The sequence below is a fragment of the Ascaphus truei genome, chromosome 2 (genome assembly GCF_040206685.1).
Source record: "Ascaphus truei isolate aAscTru1 chromosome 2, aAscTru1.hap1, whole genome shotgun sequence".
NCBI lineage: Eukaryota > Metazoa > Chordata > Amphibia > Anura > Ascaphidae > Ascaphus > Ascaphus truei.
The window spans coordinates 121,900,707-121,921,429 of record NC_134484.1 but is presented as its reverse complement, the minus strand read 5'-3'; the positions used below and the strand labels follow the sequence as shown (position 1 = coordinate 121,921,429).

General features: G+C 41.4%; 1 protein-coding gene across 3 annotated transcripts in view; it reads right to left on the bottom strand.

The window, feature by feature from the left end:
- Window positions 1-20,723, bottom strand: part of NOL4 (nucleolar protein 4) — a 399,454-nt gene that overhangs the window by 209,567 nt on the left and 169,164 nt on the right. For all 3 annotated transcript variants that reach the window (XM_075584592.1, XM_075584591.1, XM_075584593.1), the window contains 3 exons: window positions 10,149-10,260; window positions 8,701-8,813; window positions 640-772 (listed from right to left, as the gene is read on the bottom strand). In XM_075584592.1, the coding sequence (XP_075440707.1) occupies window positions 640-772; window positions 8,701-8,813; window positions 10,149-10,260 (358 nt within the window). The remainder of the gene's footprint in view (window positions 1-639; window positions 773-8,700; window positions 8,814-10,148; window positions 10,261-20,723) is intronic.

Here is a 20,723-nt window from a genome sequence, read left to right as displayed (position 1 = left end):
AGTCAGAGTCTTTACTCACTGAGCCGCTCTTATATTAGAACAGTAATATAGAGAGATTTGCAGAAGGTCACAGGGAGCTTGCTTCAAGCTGGTGACTCACACCTAGAGACCTGTACTTTAATCACAAACCTACTTCCATGAAGACATGATAATTAACCTGACACAGATAACATTAAAATGGGGGCAAGTCATGGATGTCCGCCAAATAAATCCAACACGAATCATTACATGAAAGGTTTTCACTGTTATGATGCAATGTTTGGAAACCACATTCAATGCAAGTGTGAGTAATATGCTAAGCTTTTGTTAATTAGGACATTGTATTCACAGACTAATCCAGGTATTTTAAGCAAAATATTGACAGATTGTTTTGGTTATCACGACAGTATAAGGGAAAAGGGGAAATCTGACTGCTACACGACAGAAAAGGAAAACAAAAATGAAACACAGATAAGTGAAATTAAATATAGCAAACATATGGAATGTTTTAAAACGGTGTTATTAAGTGTATACAAGATAAAGAATTGGTGTGAATTTCGAAGCCATAGGCAAATGTTTTTAAATGATCAGCAATGCCTGAATACGGTATGTTCATATACAGTACCACAATGTAATTTCCTTAAAGATAGGAATACTTGCCGTCTTGTTGGCCGGGAAGATTCTGAGGGCTCTGCATTCTTTCTTCGAGGTTGGAACTAAGGTCGGAGTTCACAGCTGACATTCTTGTGGAGTCACTCATATCAAATTCATCACTTTCTATAGAGCTTTCATCCTGTAGACACACACATGCAGTTCATATATTATAAGATACCAGGGCACAAGGAGGAGACTATAATATTAAATCACATCTTACAGTATTTAACGTTTGCTGCCGCAGTAGCACAGCAGATAAGCCGTCTGATTGGCACCAAATGGCTACTCTGCAGGATCTCAGCTACTTCTACAATTAAGGTTGGCAGTTCTGCTACATCCATAAGTATTTTGTAGCAAGACAACAAAAATGGGTAAGAAATTGGTCACATTTCCACTCGTAGAGGATAGCACAAGATGGAAACATACACGATTTGAGAATCAAGAATGTTCCGTTTATTTACAAGAATTGGTACAGAATTTGCAGGTAGTGCAAGCTTCCCATTCGGTACTGGCAGTGAGTTGTGGCTATGTTTTATAGGCAGCAGTGATGTAATACACATTTAATGAAGATGTGTTTAGAGCAATACAAATATGCATATTTTTTAAATAATCCTTTTTTACTTAGTATTTTTTTTCTCTTAAGGGAGATTTGGATTACTACTGTATATATTTATGGGGTTTTTTTTAAACACATTTTTTAACTCATTTTGCAAAAGTTTGTGGGGGTACAGAATAAAGAAGTCAGAGTTGTGGGTATATAACCATTATAATATCTCATATAGACTGGGGTACACATATTTTCTGAGTGGTTGTCGTCAGCATGTGGTTTAGTTCTGTGTGGGAGGTATTTGGTGTTATCCACCATACTTAGAATGTTCTAGCACAGTCAGCTGCATAGAGTCCTTCAGTTAAACAGCTGCATAGAGTCCTTCAGTTAAACAGTGTCTGTCTATATTTAATCACTATAGTGTCACTGTTTGGAGTGGTTCTCCCTCTCCCCGTATCTGAGGGTGCAATTCCGAATCTCCTAGGATTGCTTCTTACTCAATATGTGAGTGGCGGGGGTCTCCTCATGTCCCTGCAGAGGTCAAACCATAGTTGCAATGTTTGTATGAATTTGTGGTGGGTGTCATTTACTGTGCTAGTGATGTTCCCCATTTGGCATGAAAACCATACTACTGTATATTTTACTGTTTTGCTTTATTTTACCATGATTATTTCAAGTTATAGTTGTTCAAACATTTTCAGCACACTAAAAAAAGTAAAAACATTATCAGAATAGCTTTTAACTTGTTCATTTATTAGTTTATGTGTTACTTTTTTATGAAAGTTAATTAATTTACATATTGACACCGTTATGTGATTTGTACTGTACCAGTTACCCACATTTCACACATTAAATGTATCTGTGCAGCTATGTGGGACTTCACTGTTAAAGGTTTTTTACAGTACTTAGAAATACATAACACCCAGTCTATGTTGGCATTACATATAACGTTTTATCATGACTTCCGGGCCAACATACAACATCTACTGTAGTTCCAATATCTAATCATCATGTCAGATTTCAAACACTGGTTTTCGCCACTAACAATTCACACCATTTGCAGCTCGACTGCATTCAAACTTTTAACAAATTTCTACCTTTAACAGATTCAACAGAAGACAAACCACCTCATGTGTAGCAGTTATGAGACAGTTTATTTCCTACCCCCGTTCAGTAACTCCCTCACCCCCCCCCCCACCGCCATAGTCCTGTAGGAATAAAGTAACCGATACCAAAATCTACATTGTTCCACTTAACAAATAAATCCCTCAGCATGCAGATAATGTGACTCTGAACGACGAAAATAAAATCTTGCACTAGCAAATGATCTACAAATGGCAACTTCTGTGCAGCAGTTTGCAATGGCACATTTATTGTTATTGGTTCTGATAGAAGACTTGTGTTTAGCAAGTCTCTCTTTTAGGGAACTCTTTGTCATGCTGATTCACACTGGCATCTTGACATCCAAGACACTATGGTGTGATTTCTTTTTTCCTTCACCAGCTCACTAGACAATACACTTGCAGTCAATAGGTGGGTCACATTTTAAGCTTAAATAAGGATCAAAGAGAGTGCCTGTCTAGAATAATTCCCCAGATCAGAGCCTGTTGATAACATCTGTACATTTTTTAGGGAAATTACAGATGTGATTGATAACACCATTTTAACTATACAAAATATAATTTTTTTAAGGAATGGAAAGCAACATGGGATTACAGTAAATGCTTTTTGTGTAAATATGACCCTTTGGTTAAGAACATGATGTAAAGAATGTCCCGCAAAGAACAGATGACTCAAAACCAATAAAACTAAATGTGAAACTGCAAAACACCACAAAAAGGCAGTGCATTGATGTTGCAACATTGGGTTTCCAAAGTCACACAGCTGTGAGGGCCCGGGGACCCACAGGGACCATCGAGTGCCCCCAGTCCCCTGTGGGAACCACCTGGTGGCCCCCAGGCCCCTGTGGGAACCACTCGAGGGCCCCCAAACACCCACGGGGACAACCATGGACCCAATTGGGGCCCGCAGGGACCACGGAGCCGAGCGGGGATCACCCGGAGGCCCCCAGACACCCGTGGGTACCCCCCGGGTTACGGGCACCCGTCAGGACCATCGGGGAACCCGACGGCATGTGGTATTAATTGTGTGTGTTAAAAAATAAATCATGGTTTTATGGAGGGGGCACAGGGAGTGGGTTGTGTTTTGTGTTGTATTAGATGTTAATGTTAATTTGGGGTCTAGGAGGTGGGTAGTGGGGCTGTTGTGTGTATTTTGTTTTATTGTGGGTAGCGGGGGTGGGTGAAGGGGGTATTAGCCCCAAGCATGGGTGTTTTGGCCTACCGGGTGGGTAGCGGGAGGGGTTAACCCTTCATTATCGTAGCAGTATTAACCGCTAATGTAATGAAAGGGTGAAGTCCACCCGCTACCCACTCGCAAGGCCTAAACACCCAACAAGGGCCAAATACCACCTTCACCCACCCCCGCTACCCACAATAAAACAAAATAAACACAACAGCCCCACTACCCACCTCCTAGACCCCAAATAAACATTAACATCTAATACACCACAAAACACAACCCATGGTTAACCCCTTCATTACCTTAGCGGTTAGCCGCTACGGTAATGAAGGTGGCTGTAAATGCATTTTTCCTGCATTGGATTCATGCCGGGGTCTCCGGTGCTGCTATTAATGGGTATCAGCTCCAGAGACCCCGGCATTAATCCGATGCAGGGAAAAGTCCTGATTTTTTCTAAGTGCTGCCTCGCCACTCATCCGCAGCTTCTCCCCACCTTCTTGCCAACTTTTTGTGGCGGGACGAACTCTCCATTCTAGAGCTGTGATAAACTGATCGGGGCTACTAGAATACCACTAGTTGGAAAAGCTGGCGATGAGGTGTGAAAAGTGGCTTATCGCCGAGCGGTCGGCGGTTTTTTTTTCCCAGGGAAAACCCCCCGCGATTTTTGCTCTTATCGCCAGCTTATTGGGACTTACTGAATCGCGGTAGGCTTTTTTGTGATAAGTTAGCGATAACGGGCTTATCGCTGCTTACTGCATGAGGCCCTAAGTGTGTCTTTTTGCTGTAGTTTGTGTAACATTGTGTTTTTGGCTTTTCCTGTGAATACATTTACAATATCTCAGGACTTCGCCATTTGATTGAACTATTGGGACTTTTTCCATTTGGCATCTACTGTACATGGACAGTAACATTGGAACTTCTAGCATCCTTATTAATATGTTGCGTCGGGGACTGCATTTCCTTTTACTGAAGGGAAAAAGGTTGCTCAAAAAAAAATTTCAAAAAAGTTTGGACATCTTTTTAGAAAGGAAAGGTATACAGGGATAAACCAAATAAGGAAACATTTGATGGATGTTGATCCGGAGAGTAATCTGATTGCCAATATCTGAAGTCAGGAAGAAATTTATATTCCTCTTATGAGATATCATTAGATGATATTTCACTGGGGTTATTTGTTTGCCTTTCTCTGGATCAATGTACTGTAAATACAAATATAGGATAGGTATCTGTCGCCTAAATTCAACATAGGTTGAACCTGATGGACATATATGTTTTTTCAACCTCATCTACTATGTAACTATGTAAACAAATTCATCAAACAAAAGAGATTCAGAATAGAAGGTCTGTCAAACATAACCACTTTACTCCAATCCCAGTTATATTGCGTGAAAATAGACTTAAAATATGCATTCCATAAAGTGCCAGTCTATCCAAATTATGGGAGACTTTTCATGTTCAAGTGGAAGGGACATCTTTACCTCCTAGTAAAAATATTTTACAGCAGTATTGGGCCATACTATTAAGTGATGATGATTTTCTTAGACCTTTGGGGCCTCGTGTATATATGAAAGCTAGGAGGTTTTATAGTTTACGAGACCAGCTTCACTTTTGTAGATCCACTCCAAGAAAGGATACATTTGTAAGGTCCTTCCCTTGTGGCTAATTTAAGTATATGAAACCCAAAAAATGCTTCTGGGACAGTTCTCAAAGGAATGAGTTTACTATTAAAGAATACATAAACTGTCAATCCTCTGGGATTATATATGCTCACTTGCCCATGTTGGTTGTTATGTCAGTATGACATGCAGAGAACTGCGCAGACGTCTGTTGCAGCATATCTATAATATTAAGAATGTTGAAAAAGATCTGGCACATGGTAAAAAACGAATGAGTGTTGCTAGCCACTTTTTTGTTACCCATAACGGTCTGCCAATGGGTTTACAGGTTTGGGGAATTCAAAAAGTATTCCTTGGTAGTAACCACTTCCCTGATGAAGCTACAAGCGAAACGCGTCGGGCTGACTTTCCGAGTAATCATCATGGAAACCCTGCCGTGTGATGTGACTCCTGGTGCCATTTATATTTACAACGACATTTCCACAGATTGGACTAACTGGAAATTTCTAACGACAGACTAATGGCCCATTGTATTAACACAGCGGGGGTCCCTGACAGTCCCATTCAGTTTGAATGGGACTGCCAGGGACCCCCGCTGTGTTAATCCGATGGGCCAATAGTCTGTCTGCAGAAATGTCACAGAAATGTTGCAGCATTACCAGGAGATTGCCCCAGATTTTCCAAGGCAAGTGTTTGGATACTCGTGGCTGCATCTGTAAGTGGCCAAAGGAGCCTAAATTATCTCAATGCAGTGTTCAAACCTTGGGGGGAGGGGGGGAAGAACTGTTACTGTTAATACCTAGCTCATTAAGGAATTTGAAGCATCAAAACAATAAAGAATGTGTCTTATTATAGGTTAAGTTGATAATACGCTCAGTGTTTTACTTTGTTTCAGTAGGGTAACACTAAGGATTGTCATCAGTTCATCAAGCTCCTGGAAAACTCTGCCACCGAGGGTGCGTGTGTGCAAGCCTTGCGCATGCCCTCCGGTCACATGACAAACAGTCGCAACTAGCGCATCTTTTTTGCCTGCTGCTTACCTTATGGCAGACCGCAGCAGCTCCCTCCCGCAGCCCGAGCCGAGAGGAGGAGGGGAGGAAGGGGAAGAGTAGCGTGTCCCGGGTCCCTTCTCTCAAGCCACGCCCTCCCGCTGACTGAGGGAGCGGGGCCTGATTAGCCTCACGGAGCAGAGCAGGAGGAGGCCGGCGTTCTGCTCTGCCGCCGTGATCTGATGTGCAGGGGTGAGGGGAGGTGATGTGAGGTGAGGTGGTGCAGGGGGGGATGTAAGGTGCAGGGGGGGGTGATGTAAGGTGCAGGGGGGGGGTGATGTAAGGTGCAGGGGGGGTGATGTAAGGTGCAGGGGGGGTGTGATGTGCAGGGGGGGATGTGTGATGTGCAGGGGGGGATGTGTGATGTGCAGGGGGGATGTGTGATGTGCAAGGGGATATATAAGGTGAAGGAGGGTAATGTGCAGGAGGGGTGATGTGGAGGAGGGGTGATGTGGAGGAGGGGTGATGTGGAGGGGGGGTGATGTGGAGGGGGGTGATGTGCAGGGGGATATGCAAGGTGCAGGAGGGGTGATGTGCAGGAGGGGTGATGTGCAAGGGGATATGTAAGGTCACACTCAGTCACAGTCACACGCACAGTCGCACGCTCGGTTACACGCGCAAACTCGGTCACACGCGCGCACACTCGGTCACACGCGCGCACACTCGGTCACACGCGCGCACACTCGGTCACACGCACGCACACTCGGTCACACGCGCGCACACTCGGTCACACGCGCGCACTCTCGTTCACACGCACGCACTCTCGGTCACACGCGCGCACACTCGGTCACACGCGAACAATCAGTGCAAATAGCTAATACAAGGGATGTGTGCCGAGCACGCGCATTCTGTCAAATTTATTTGCGTTTTGTCAATGAACTTGTATTTTGATTTTTAATTAAAACATCACCAACACAAATACAATTTCTGTGACAAAAGTCAAAGAAGTTTCACTTACTATGCGCGTGCACAGTACACACAGCTTTTTTTTGCCTGCATCGGTGTTTCTCGGGAGGCAATCCTTTTCCTTGAGCAAAGAAAGATTTGCAGATCATAGATTCTTGCAAACTGTGTTAATTTCACCATCAAGGTTACAAAGGGATTTGTTACATAAAATAGCTATACGATGGTGAGGCTCTTCCAAAAATGTTAGCATTAGAATTAATCTGGTGATTGCTGGGAGAGACTTATGGAGTCTTTTATACTCTTTTATTAAATTGAAAATGAAAGAATTTCCCTCACCCAGAAACGTTTTACCGGTTAAGGGAAAGTGGCAAATGGCTGACAGCACACACCCCAACGGGCCTCTCAATGCATCTGAAGTCTATCACAGATCAAAGAATTGTGAGGTACGTATAAGAATTGGTGTTTGAGGCACTCAAAGCAGATTTCAATTGGTGGTACAATGTGTGTACAGGTATGTGTGTGTGTATCTCATATTCTCTTCTCATTACCCACTGGGTATCCTACTACAGGACTTGCACTGGAAATGTATAGGTTTTCTGTTTAACTCCTTTATATTTTATAAACTCTCTTACCCTATGTAATCTTGTAATGTTTTTTTCTGTAACAAGAAATGAAAAACCTTTATTATATTAAATAAATAAGTATTGTCTTTCAGCTCTAATTGAACCTCTTACCTTTCAAAGGATTGCCCTCATTGTTTGCTAGTAAATTGAGTTTCCTTTAATTTGTATATTTTTCAATTAAAATGGGTGATAGAGGACTTAAGTTTATTCCTGGTGGTGGCAGCATAATTAGGGTGTAGTGTGATGGTTTTGGGGTTGTGAGGGCTCATTTATAGTGCCCAGCAGGAAGGCGAGTGGTGGCCCTGCAGCTAGAAGCATTAAATGGCACAATGCATCAATCTTTGCTTTGATACATACTGTAGACCTTTCAGATCATTATTATTCCGGGCCACATGATGTAGAACCCTGGCGTGTTCAAAAGCTTGTACTCTGTAAACTATTTTGATCCAACAAAAGCTATTATATTACCTATTTTATTTTTTTCACATTAAGAATGCAATAGACGTGAACTTTAACGCACAATGTTTTTAGTGAACATTTATTACACACATGGTATAATTTATTTATTGTCCAATCATTGCACTTTGTATTGTATTGCTATCGTCTTTAGATTTTAAACAGGATTAATTGTGAGCATACATTTTAATTTACCTGTCCCTAATTGATGTTAATAATACGGAATCATTGCACATTCAAGTAATCTTACTGTTCTTTTATCAACTAAATAAATTGCCAAATATAGTACAGTATGTACAGTATACTTTATTTTGTAAAATATTCGAACTTTCCAATTCGCAAACATCCAACCACAGATTTGTAACACATTTAGACTAAAGGTGTCTGACTTTTTCATGAGCCATTTTAGGCTAGCCAGAATTTTGTTTTGCTGTTCCCCCCTGAAACATGCCTACAAAATAATTAAGACACAGTAGAGGTCTAGAATCAGTGCATGAAAGGCCACAAACACGTCAGAGACACTTCATGCAATAACGTTTGAAATGCAAGTGTTTTATAACGTGTATTACCTCATCTTGTTGGGAATTTAAGAGTTGCAGTTTCATGTGCTTCATGTAAGCCATAGTAATTGGCATATTATAGTCTATCATACTTGTCACCAATGTGGGAGGCTTTCCGTTATCTGTAACAACATAACATGACCGTTAGATGAAATACTTTGGTTTTAAAGGCATAGTCTTATCAAAAGGATTTTTTGGTTTACATTTTTTCTTGTAAAAAGAGATGACAATCATTATCACAAATAATTGTGGTCTTTATTAGAAACAATGGTTACTTTGTAACACATAGAATTAAAAAGAAGGTACCGTAGCTGAGTCAATAGCAAATACATAAAATACATGGAGCCATATTTCCGAAGTAGCTATTGATCTGAATAGCTTAGCACTGTGTAGTGTATCTACTTCTTGTTTGAGCAGTGTCGGAATGCAAAGGGCTATTCTGAATAGCTTTCCAAAAAACATTCCACATTCTTATTATTATATGTTACTTATATGGTGTCAACATATTCTGCAGTACAACCGGAGAGGTAAGGTCAATGGCAAAACATAAAAGCTTACAATCTAAAAGGAATGGAAAAGTGATGACACAAGGACAGATGGGGCTCACTCAGCATGGCATTAACTGCAGACTTGTCAGGAAGGTGCTGGGTAAGCCTCTTTAAAGAGGTGGGGTTTCAGGAAACATTTCAAACATGAATGAATTCTCTTTGTATGAAGAGAACGTACACTGCAAATTCTCAGTATGTAGCATTCATAAAAAAATAAACCTTTTTTCAGATAAGAACAAGTTGGATGTTAATATATTCTCTCCCCCCACCCCCTTCTTCCCCCAGATCAGTTGAACAACAATGTACTGCACCGACACACTTTATTCGAGCAAATACCCAGTATGTACCTGACAGATACCTGGAATGCGCCGCTCCTCACCTCTGACAAGCCCCGTTGCATTTGCCTTCCCAGCCTGGGTTCATGCCTGGCTGACGGGCGGCTGATCTGTTAAATGATAATGATTAGGATTTAATAGGCTGCAATGCTTCGCGTGTCTACCAGATGGCATAAATTCATGAATTGTAATGCAGTATATATATATATACTGTGCAGTATTGCAGCCAGCGGGAATAAAATGCTTCAATCCCTGGCTGGAAAATACCTCAATGCACTCGGGCAGAAAACAGTCACAAACCTCAATACACCCGGGTATACCCGAATTCGTGGGACTAGCCGAGCTCGAATAAAGTGTGTCGCCAGTGTATAATGTTGTTTCTGATCATGGGTCATTGTTCTAGATTCAACCCTAATTGAATTAGGAGGCTAAAATTAGAAATATTACAAATGCAATTTACTCAACTATAGTATAATTACTTGTGAACTATATGTAGCCCAGTGCTTAATGAAATAGAAACGGACATTACCAAGTTAATGGGAAGTTAGCTGTACCTGCTGCATACCACACTCACCTTTGTGATCAGCGCCATCTGGGTTTAAATGCATTCTTTTCTGGCACTCTGAGCAGCTCATTAGAAACCTTGTCACCGCTTCTCTGGGTAGGAAGGCATATGTCTCCGAAATCTAAAACAAAGAACAATACATAGAGTGTGAGTTCGACACAAAGAGCAAAATAATGATTGTATGTGGGAAACTTACAAACTAGTGTACACCTCAAGCCTATTCAGGCCAATTCAATCTGTCAACCTTTCATTTCAATCAAAAACAGGATGAAAAGTAATGAATGTTTCATTTTCTATCTCCATTTGCTTTACGCAGTACGAATATATTCTGTATGTTTGGAATGGTATTAACTGGTTTATTTTCAGCCTGTTTTAAAGCTTGAAAAGTATAACTCGATGTGCAATGCATGAGGTACTGTAGGGAGACCCCACATATGCATTCTGGATTATGGATTGTGGACCACATTAATTAAGCTGTTCTATTCCACAAGACACCTTCTAGCTCCCAAATACACCTTTCGGCCAATTCAAATGAATGGACGAGAAGTTGTCTTCTGGCAGTGGAAGTTATTTTATGGCATAGTGCTACTTAGTCACCATGGCCCTGTATGTCTTAGTAACAACTCGCGTGTTGTCAGGAGGATGCTTCACTGCAGGATGGAATACTTAACCTACAGTATAACATTCAGATAGCCACGTCACTAATGATCCAAGTCTCAAAGAGTCATTGTGAAATGCTGTTTTGTTTCTTATTGTTAACAAATTATTGTATTCTTAGCATACAAAAAAATGTATAACACGCTGACATTAACATCAAATATGGGAACACCTAAACATAATGCATGCAATAGAAATCCAGTCTTGCGCTGGCATCAACACACATAATTACCAGGCATAAACTTACATAACAAGAAAAATAAAAAAGACACTAACAAAAGTTAAATGTTTGACTTGCATACTGTAGTGCATTTACACAGTTAATTTTTTTTAACACAAAGGGGAACAACAATGGCATTTCTAGTAAAAAGCTTTGAGCATACAGTATGTGCCAATCTCCTATCCTTGAATACAATGAAAGTAAAACTGAACAGGCTGCAGTCCGTATGTAATGCAAAGTGATTTCAATGAATAAGCTTCATGTCAGTACGTTAGGTTATTGTTAGTGTTTTAGGCCAGCATACTGTCAGCCTTTTGTCTTATCACCTTGGTGGGAATCTTTCTTTGACCTCTCTTTTCTTTCTACTGGTTTCAGAATTTTCGACATCTTTAAAGAATTCTAGTGCACTGTACAGAATTTATATAAATGTTGCCATCTGTGAGGATCGCTGCTAGGCCCCACCCCAAGGATGCGTCACACGACGACGTCAGCGGTGCGCACGCAACTCAACCTCCATGTGCGCAGAGGAGCACATCCCTGGAGACGCACCCCCGGCGCAGTCGTGCTGCGTCCATGTCCATCAATGACGTGCCCGCTTCGCGCTGCACCGCGCGACAACCAAACAGCGGAGGATCATCAGCTGCCTCTCACCTGAGTCCAATCCGAGCTCCTCCTATCCTATCAGTCTCCTGCTATCCGGTGATGTCATTCTGTCTACCCCTCCTGATTGGTGCTTTACCCTTTAAATGCCTTCCTGTTTCCCTTGCACTTTGCTGAGCATAAACTAAGGTTTATGTGCTGTGCTCGCTGCTTGAAGTCTGTCTGTTCCAATACCTTGTCTGAACCTGTGCCTTGACCTTTGTTTGTACCCGTACCCATCTCTTCTCTAATCCTGTACTTTGGCTTGTCATTGGATTCCTGCTCTCTCCTCTCCCTGACCACGGACACCGGCAAGTACCACGACATACCCGAACTCTCCCTCCCTGACCGGGCTTCACGACTCTGACTACGCACTCCGGACCCGGCTCCGTGGTTGTAGGGTGGCGGTTATATACATCCCCACCTCAGCCCCGCGGTCTAGTCCTGTCTAGTCTAGTCCTGTTTGTGGTGAGCTCAGCGTGACACCATCAAAGTCTGCAATTTGATATTAGTGGTAGTGAGAAGAAATGAGAGCTCCTGTAAAACAAAGACGCATGGCACAGAGAGCCATTTGGGTTGCTTGCTTAATTCTGCAAGGACAGAAGCTTGATGATGTTTGTTGTTTGCTAGATAATACCTGTACTGAATATTTGAAAGTAAGAGAGGGCACTCTCACTCTAGGTTTGGTTTTGGTTCTAAACATTTCGTGCGTTTTGTTTTTACCAAAACTCATTTGCTTTTGGATTTTTACCAAATTATAAAGGGGAAAAAAAGCATGACAAATGCATAAAAAAGTATAACATCATAAAAACAATTGGGAAACAAAAAAATATATAACTGAATTATTTTAAATAACGAAAAGAATTATGGCAGGAAACACCTACAGATGGGCACTTGGTCTCCTGTTCTGGTTTTACATTTGGCTATAAATAATCTTTTGTTTTATATTTTATATTGTGCTTCAAATGTAAGGTTCTGATTTCTCTCACCTAGTTTTGTCATCTCTATTTGAAAGTCGATAGTACACCTGCTAAGTTCAATTTTCCCTTCAGAACCTGACATTTAGCTGATCCCAAAGTATGCTGGAAAATAACGAAGCCTGTGTACCGTATGACATTTGAATTTGGATTTATTTTAATCATTGCAGCAGTGTTTTTACAGACAGGTACTGCATGAGTTCTTGTATGGTCACTTACAAAACCAGTATGTTGGGAGATATTTGCTAATTCAGACTACAACTAACCTATAGACTTTATGCAATCTTGAAAACATACATATAAGAAAGAACACCTTATTTTCTGATACCAACATGCAGGCGAACAAATATTTACATCCAATTTTTAGCCCACAAGTTGGAGAACTGTAGATTAGGAATGTAAAACCCTACCAGGTTCTGAAAAAAACCTTAAAAAAACCTTCTCACCCCCAATGCAAAAAACTTCCAACCACCAAATACATACAAAAAAAATCCCCACCCCCGCAAATATATACAACCTTCCCCCTCAAATACATACAAAAAAAACCTACCCAATACATATAAAAAACAATACATATACCCCCCCCCCAGTATACATATACTGTATACATATACATATAATATATATATATATATATATATATATATATATATATATATACATACATATATATATATAGCCCTGTGTAATTTTGGGGTTAAATGTCTTTCTCCTCCTGTGCAATAATCCTTGTTAAAGGTCAGGTTTGCCAGGAGTAATCATGGGGTTTGCCCTCACTTCATATGCTGTGTATTATTCAGTGAAGGAAGTGACATCAGGCTCTGTGTCCACTAACAGTGACACAGGGGTGGTGCCTACTGAAGCTATATAATATGCAGAACTTCCTCTATTTAGTGTGTGTGCCTCACCATCTGCAAGGAATACACTCCTGGCTTTGATTCTAGCCTTGCAGACCTCTGCAGTTACAAAGGCTTCCTCTGGCAATCAATGGCACATGTGCTGCCTCTCATTGCAGCTTCTGCCCTGTGCTCCATCATTGGAGGAATGCTCACACACCCTCCCCCTGTGATTGGATCTCCACCTTTATATGTTGGGCTTTGGTTCTGAATCAGGTCCGAGCATAATCCTTCTCTGGACGTTACTGTCTCTGCCACAAGCCGCCTGGCTTGTCTCCTTGTGTACTAACCTCTCTAGTTCTCATCTCTAGTTCCTGAGTATCCGGAGGCCTTCTGCTAGTTCCACGCAGAGGCCTGTTCCTGAGTATCCTGAGGCCTGCTACTACTCTCCATGGAGAGGCCTGTGTTTCCTGAGTATCCTGAGGCCTGCTACTTCTCTCCACGTAGAGGCCTGTGTTTCCGTGATTTTCCTGATGCCTGCTGCTACTCTCCACGCAGAGCCCTGTTCCTTACTCCTGTGCTGAAGCGTTGTTTAGCCAGCACAGATTCCTAGTACCTGCTGCATTCTCCCCTAGCAGAGGTTACAATTCGTTTCCTGAAGCCTGCTGCTATTCTCCACGCAGAGGCCTGCTTTGGACTTCTGTGCTGAAGCGTTGGTTTTCCCCGACGCTGCCCCGCGGTGTACTTCAGCCAGCCTGCTGTCTCCCCCTGCTGAGACCGGCATCATGGGCAGAGCCCGCTCCTCGCGCAGAGGCCACCCCCGCGCTCACGCTCCTAAGCTGAAGCGGGGAGCTCCTGACTACCTGTTGCCGAACTCCTGCTTGAATAACGACGATGCTGCCTTCTCCAATCCTGACCCTGCTATGTATGACTACGAACTGCGCACTCCGGATCAGTCTGCGCGGACTAAGGTCGGTGATTATATAACCCCACCTCAGCCCAGCGGTCCGGTCCCGGTTTGTGGCGAGCACAATCGTAACACCATCTGAGTGAGGTGAGTCTATCCAGCAACCTGTCAGGGCTCTGGCAGTGTTTGTGGCCCTCCCTCTAGGGAGTGGTGTGGAAGACTATACCTCTTACTTCATTAGGGAGTAAGAGAAGAGCTAGACCTGCTTTCAGTGCCCTTGACTGGGAGTGTATGGTCAGGGACTTCCTTTGGGTTGGCAACCTGAGAATGAGCGGCTAGACGACCAGCCACTTGGGCAGCTGTCCATGTCTGCTGTTAATAAAGGATGCCAAAGAGAAAGAACGCTTCTGTCCTGTGTGTGGAGTAACTTGGGAAGAAGGTGCACATAGAGGTTCTCTTTCAGAGACTCCTCCCTACTACCCTGGGGGTCTGGAAGAGATGGAGGCGCTGTACCATGAGTGAGTATAACTCAGAATTACCTTACAAGCCAGTCCCGATGCCATTCCCCATAATACCATCAAGCGGGAGACTCAGGAATCCTGTAAGCCAGCAGGTGCACCACACTATAGCCATGTGTAACCAGAGTAGTATTTCCCTATTGGGCCCAAACTGCGATTGGGGGGGGGAACACGTTACATATATACATATATACACATTTATATCTCTCTATATATAGAGAGAGAGATATATATCTGTACCGTGTTAGCGAGCTTAATAATCAAAAATGAATAGACGATACCGTTCTGTGGCTAACGAAATGCTTTTATTTGTGCGAGCTTTCGAGATACACTGATCTCTTCTTCCGGCGATGTTACAATGAATTAAGACAAAAAAAGGGGTTTTACTGTAAAACAGTGCATACTGGAATGTGATCTGTGATTGAAGCTTATCCCTCCCCCCTGTGTAGTATGCGTTTTATGGCTTGAGGTGTTAAATGGTCCCTGAATGTAAGTGATGTAAGAGTGTGTGTGTGTGTGTGTGTATGTAAATATACATTTGTAAAGCGCCCACAGAGTTTACAGCGCCCACAGAGTATACAGCACTTTACAAAAGGTGTGTAAGTGGACGTGTATATAGGGGTTGTGGGTTTGTGTAGAAATGTAAGAGTGTGTTGCATTACTATAAGTGTGTGTAGCTACTATGTGTATTGGTCTATAAGGATGGAATTACATAGTGTATTTGTATGTGCAGGAGACAGCTCTGTGTGCATTCATATTGCGCAGTATGTATAGACATGGCCTCTAGCACTCATGGGAAGAGAGTTCACTTGTGTAGTTAGACCTCAACTACTGTTGGTGTTTCTGGGGATGTCACCAGAAGAGAGGAACAATGGTGCATATATGGTGGACCTGCCCCATAAAATCTGGATTATGGCAGAAAGTTTCTCAGTTAATAAATGAGTTTCTGGGACGGACTGTAGAAATTAGCCTTTGGTTGGTGCTACTCAGTAGGCCAACTCAAAATGTATCATATGGAGAGTGCAAACTGATTTGACATATTTTGACGGCCACCAGGTACAACATAGCAGGTACAACATAGCGGTTAAGTGAAAAGGTCCAATACCGGACATCTCAAGAATAATCAATAAAATCTGGCTAGTGCTCCATTACGAAAAATTAGGGGAGAGCCTTGGGTGCGTGTGTACAAATGCAGCGGCCGTTATTCGAACATTTCACTGGGCCGTTTTTGTGTGCTCTGCTGTATTCCACATGGCATTCACGCTGCCAATCACACCAGGCACCCCAGTGTTTACCGCGGTTGATCTGTTTGAATTTAATGGCTTCGATTTTCTTTGGGTGCAATTCTTCACGTATCCGCCAAGTGGCAGAATGAATCATTTGTAACGTGTACACGTACTGTGCTACTGTGTCAATTTGCAGGTGTTTAAAAAACAGATAAAAACCAAGTCTACTGTACCACAGTGGTCCATTGTGAAGCGACCTTGGTCCTTGAAGACGTTATCAAATTTAGGCGTTTCATAATAAAAACGTCTAAAACACAAAGCTATGGGCTTTTTTCTACATTCCTATCCTTGCACAATTGCTGACTGGACTGGACTGGACACCATGTGTACACCGTACACGTATAGTTAAAAAAAAACCTGACTATAGTTATGCATTTTTAATATTTTCTGCAATTAATGCTGCAACAGATAAGATGGCGACTGTAGCAGAAATATATGAAAATTTCATTTCGAACTATGATTTTTACAAATTTTCACCTGACGTTTGTGGGTGGAAGCGTTCGATAAGGCAAACCTTAACTTCGCATTGCCCCTCCTGCCGGAGATAGAAGAGGGTATTGGGTTGTGGTCCCAGATTTTTACAGTATGTTTGATCATGGCAACGTCAAAAGGAGAAAGGTTGGGTTTAATCCATATAAGATTCGTCAATCCCAATTCTGCAATGTGCCAATGCCGGCAACAGCGCCGGCAACAGCACCAGTACCGGCTTACAATAACGTTCCGACCACCAGTGAAAACCTGGTGAACGGCAATCCTTGCTACCTGTCCTCGCCGGATTACCTGCAAAATGTACAGTGTGACAAACGCCCCTGTTTTGTAGCACTGACGTCTGTCTGGGATCTTCCCGACACAGACTTCTAGGGTTAATTTTACAAATAACAGGATCATACAAAGCATTACGTTGCTTAACTCAGGCTTCTGCCTGCCTTATTTTCAACCCAGTAAGGGACTGCAGCTTTAACAGGTGTAGGCATGAGGCACCCAGATATTAACCTTCAGCGGTTTACTCATATCACTGTTATAATATTTCACACACTGTCACTTTAAGAAACAAAAAAATAAATCATATAAAGAAATCCTATCCCATTCAGGGATCTAACTACACAGCAGAATCAGCCTCTCTAACTGCTGCTGGGCCAACTAACCTGGTTACCCAGCTTAAAACAATGCCCTTTCGTTTAGGGTCACTAGATACAGCATACAGTCTTTAGACACAGTAATAAACATTTGTTTGTCTTATCTGTTCATGGTGGGAACTCGGTCCAAAGTGTCCAGGCAAATCTTCTGGTACTGCGATACTTGAAGGGGGTGTCCTCCCTGAACTGGATGCAGGGGAGCAGCGATACCCCCAGCCTCCAGGCTCTAAGAAGAGAGACTGAAAAGCAACCCTCTCTGCTCTAAATACCTGTTCTAGTGATTAGGAGAGCAGGTGAGGGAGAACTAGACACATTGTAAACTGTGGTCTGGATTTTCCATCCACCAGCCTGAGTAAATGTGAAGCTGTGGAATGGATAATTTTGCACTATTCCTGCACTTTCTGACCTAAAACCGGGCAGAAAGCTGCCTAATATCTTTGGACTATGTCACAACAGCCTGAGCCTGATTTCACATACAGGTACCAGCAAGCTTGTGTGTACCAAAAAGATTTCCAGCTTCATCAGCTGTTAACTACAGGTGTAGCAGGCCAGCTGTCACCTGTCAACTATAATGCAGACTACAGGAGTGACAGTGGCTCATCTTCACCCGTTTGGCAAAGTTTATACTGAAGGTAAATATAATGTACTACAGTATACTGTATTACGCTATACAGTACAGTATTAAGTTTAAAGCTGCAGTTCAAGCTGCCGTGTTTAAAAAAAAATATTATTTTTTAAAAAACAATATGTGCATCAATACAATATGCACACAGACAATTGATTAGTTACAGTACCGTAAGCTGCAGATCGATCCGTTCTCCTGTAATCAATCGCTTTGCTCTGGGTTATTTAATTCAATTCTTGCATAATTCTTGCACAGCATTATTGAAAATGTTGTCCTTCAATATGATTGACTGAGCAGTTACTACAGTAGTTAAAATTGGTGGACAGCTAGGGAGAGGGCGGGGCTCAAGAGCCAGAGTCTCAGAAGTTTGTTCTCATCGTACAGACACACTTGTACTGTAGGATATTGCTTGAACTGCTGCTTTAATTCCCAATGACTTGACGCATGCGCAATACCGGAAATAATAGAATCATTTTTTTTCCCAGATAAGAAACTTTGACATCTAGCGGCAAAAGATAAGGAAGAATTTTGATGGAACTCTACTGTAATATCGCTTTTTTTAAACGTTGCTTGCGCATTGTGAATCTGATTTAAAAATCCAAGTAGGCAAAAAATTTCAATTAACAATGTAATTGTTATTGATTAGGGGAGAATAATTGTGAGCTTTATACAGTATGATGCTATGTTTTCAAATTCAATACTTTTTTACATTGTCCTGTAATCATCACTACTGTCTGACGTTGCATTTTGCAGTATAATTACAGTAGACTTGCATGTGTAATTAATTCTGCTAAGAAACCCCCAAAATAAAAATGTATATATTTTATTCTATATGTATTATTTATTATTCAATACTTTCAACTTTTGCTAGGCTTGCTGTTCTTTTCATACTGTTTTTATTTTATGCGCGTGCGTGTATGTCTAATTGGAACCTTGTTGAAACGCATATGCGTGTCATCACATTTATGCACATGCGTGTATGTCACTATGTGCATGTGTGTGTGTCTGGGATGCTCTGTAGCCTGCTGCAGGTTTATTAACTACACAACAATTGCCAGAATTAAGGAAATCACACAGAGAAATGTCTCTTGTTCTCTTACAGTACTATACATGGTAAAACTGTGGTTACGTAGTTGAACTCACCACCACCTTTTAACTAAATGTTCTGTCAGGGATTGTTTTCCAGGACGTTTTATTTTTTGACCAAGCTTTTTTATGAAATGTAGGTTATATGTAAATCAGGAAATCCAAAAATGTAACTTGGAAACACTGTAGAGCAGTAAGGAAGAGTCTATTGCACAGCCAAAAAAACTAGCCATAATTACCAGCCCTGTGACTTTATAAAATAGTGTGAATTTCAATTCTGCGTCTTTCTCTGCTGCCTGCACCAGTCTGAAGAATACACAGGCATCTAATTCAGTACTGAATTATATTACGCTATGTTAAAATTCAGATGGCACTTGTAAAGATAAAATAAGCACACTCACAAATTGAAATGAATGTATTACTTAGTCAACATGTGGGTCTCAAACCTTTGTCTGGATAAAAACACATACTGAGTAGGAAATCAATTTTACTTTTCAAAAGTGCCTTCTCTTTTCATTCGTTATACATTTCAAGAGCACCCAAACCTTTTAATTCTCCAATCCTGGCTAATACAGAATTATTGTAGAGATGACATCAAATAGCCTTTCAATATTTAAATCAGTAACAGAAGATTGATCCGCCTGTTAATTCCATGCCTTCTATTATAGATATCAGTAGATTTTCATTGTTACCAAAATAATAATAACAATATTCTAAGTTTATAGCTCCTCCCAACAATTTTGAGACAGTGACCGCTCTGTTGCATATGGTCTATTATCAGTATCTGTGTATATGATTATCCCTGAAAGAGTGTGGTGAGGTTACTGTAGGACTACAAACACTAATACAGCAGCATCATTCTCTGTAGTGCCGACCCTCCTATTGTCTATACAAAATCAAACTGCTAGATAACTTGTAAACTGGGTTTTAATAAATGTATATCGCCAGTCTTTATTAGATCTGAATTGCCAATTATTTTATGTACAGTCAATATCACCTACTTGGTTGTCAGAAACAAACACGCCTGTCTGGACTACACAACTACCCATAGAGTACATTTACTCCACATATGCATTATTCCTTCAAAGAGATTCCTATGGTTTGCAATTTGCTTTAACTCGGTGTAGAATTGCTCATATGTCACAATTATAGTAGAGAGGCAGTAAATACAAACTGGTAATTATATTTGTTATGGTTCTGGTCATTCTCTTGCCCACTATTTATGCTGGACCATCTACTGTATATGTAAGCCCATAGTGTAGAGTATAGCACTTGAGAGGGAGAAGGGATAGGATAGATACATTGGGATTGCTATTCAGACCAGGAACTAAACTGTAAAAAAAGCTTCAAGTGGTTAAGGGCTAGGAAATCATAGCTCCAATGAATGTGCCTAATCCAAGCAAGAGAATTAGAAAACAATGACCTCAGATGACACATGGTAAATTCAGTTGTAGCCTTCAAGTGGTTTTTTTTAGCAAAATGTGTTGGAAGAATTTAGGAAGAGATGCCTTCTAGGGAGCATCATGATCACACCCCCGGGGTGGTATGGTGAGATATATTGTGATTTTCTGCACCAACATGTCATTTTATTCCTATGCAAACTTTGCAATATCTATACTATAATTCTAAATTGGATTCCATCTGTTTGTTTGTACTGTATGTCAGAAGCATCGAAATCTCAGAAACGGCACCACGTA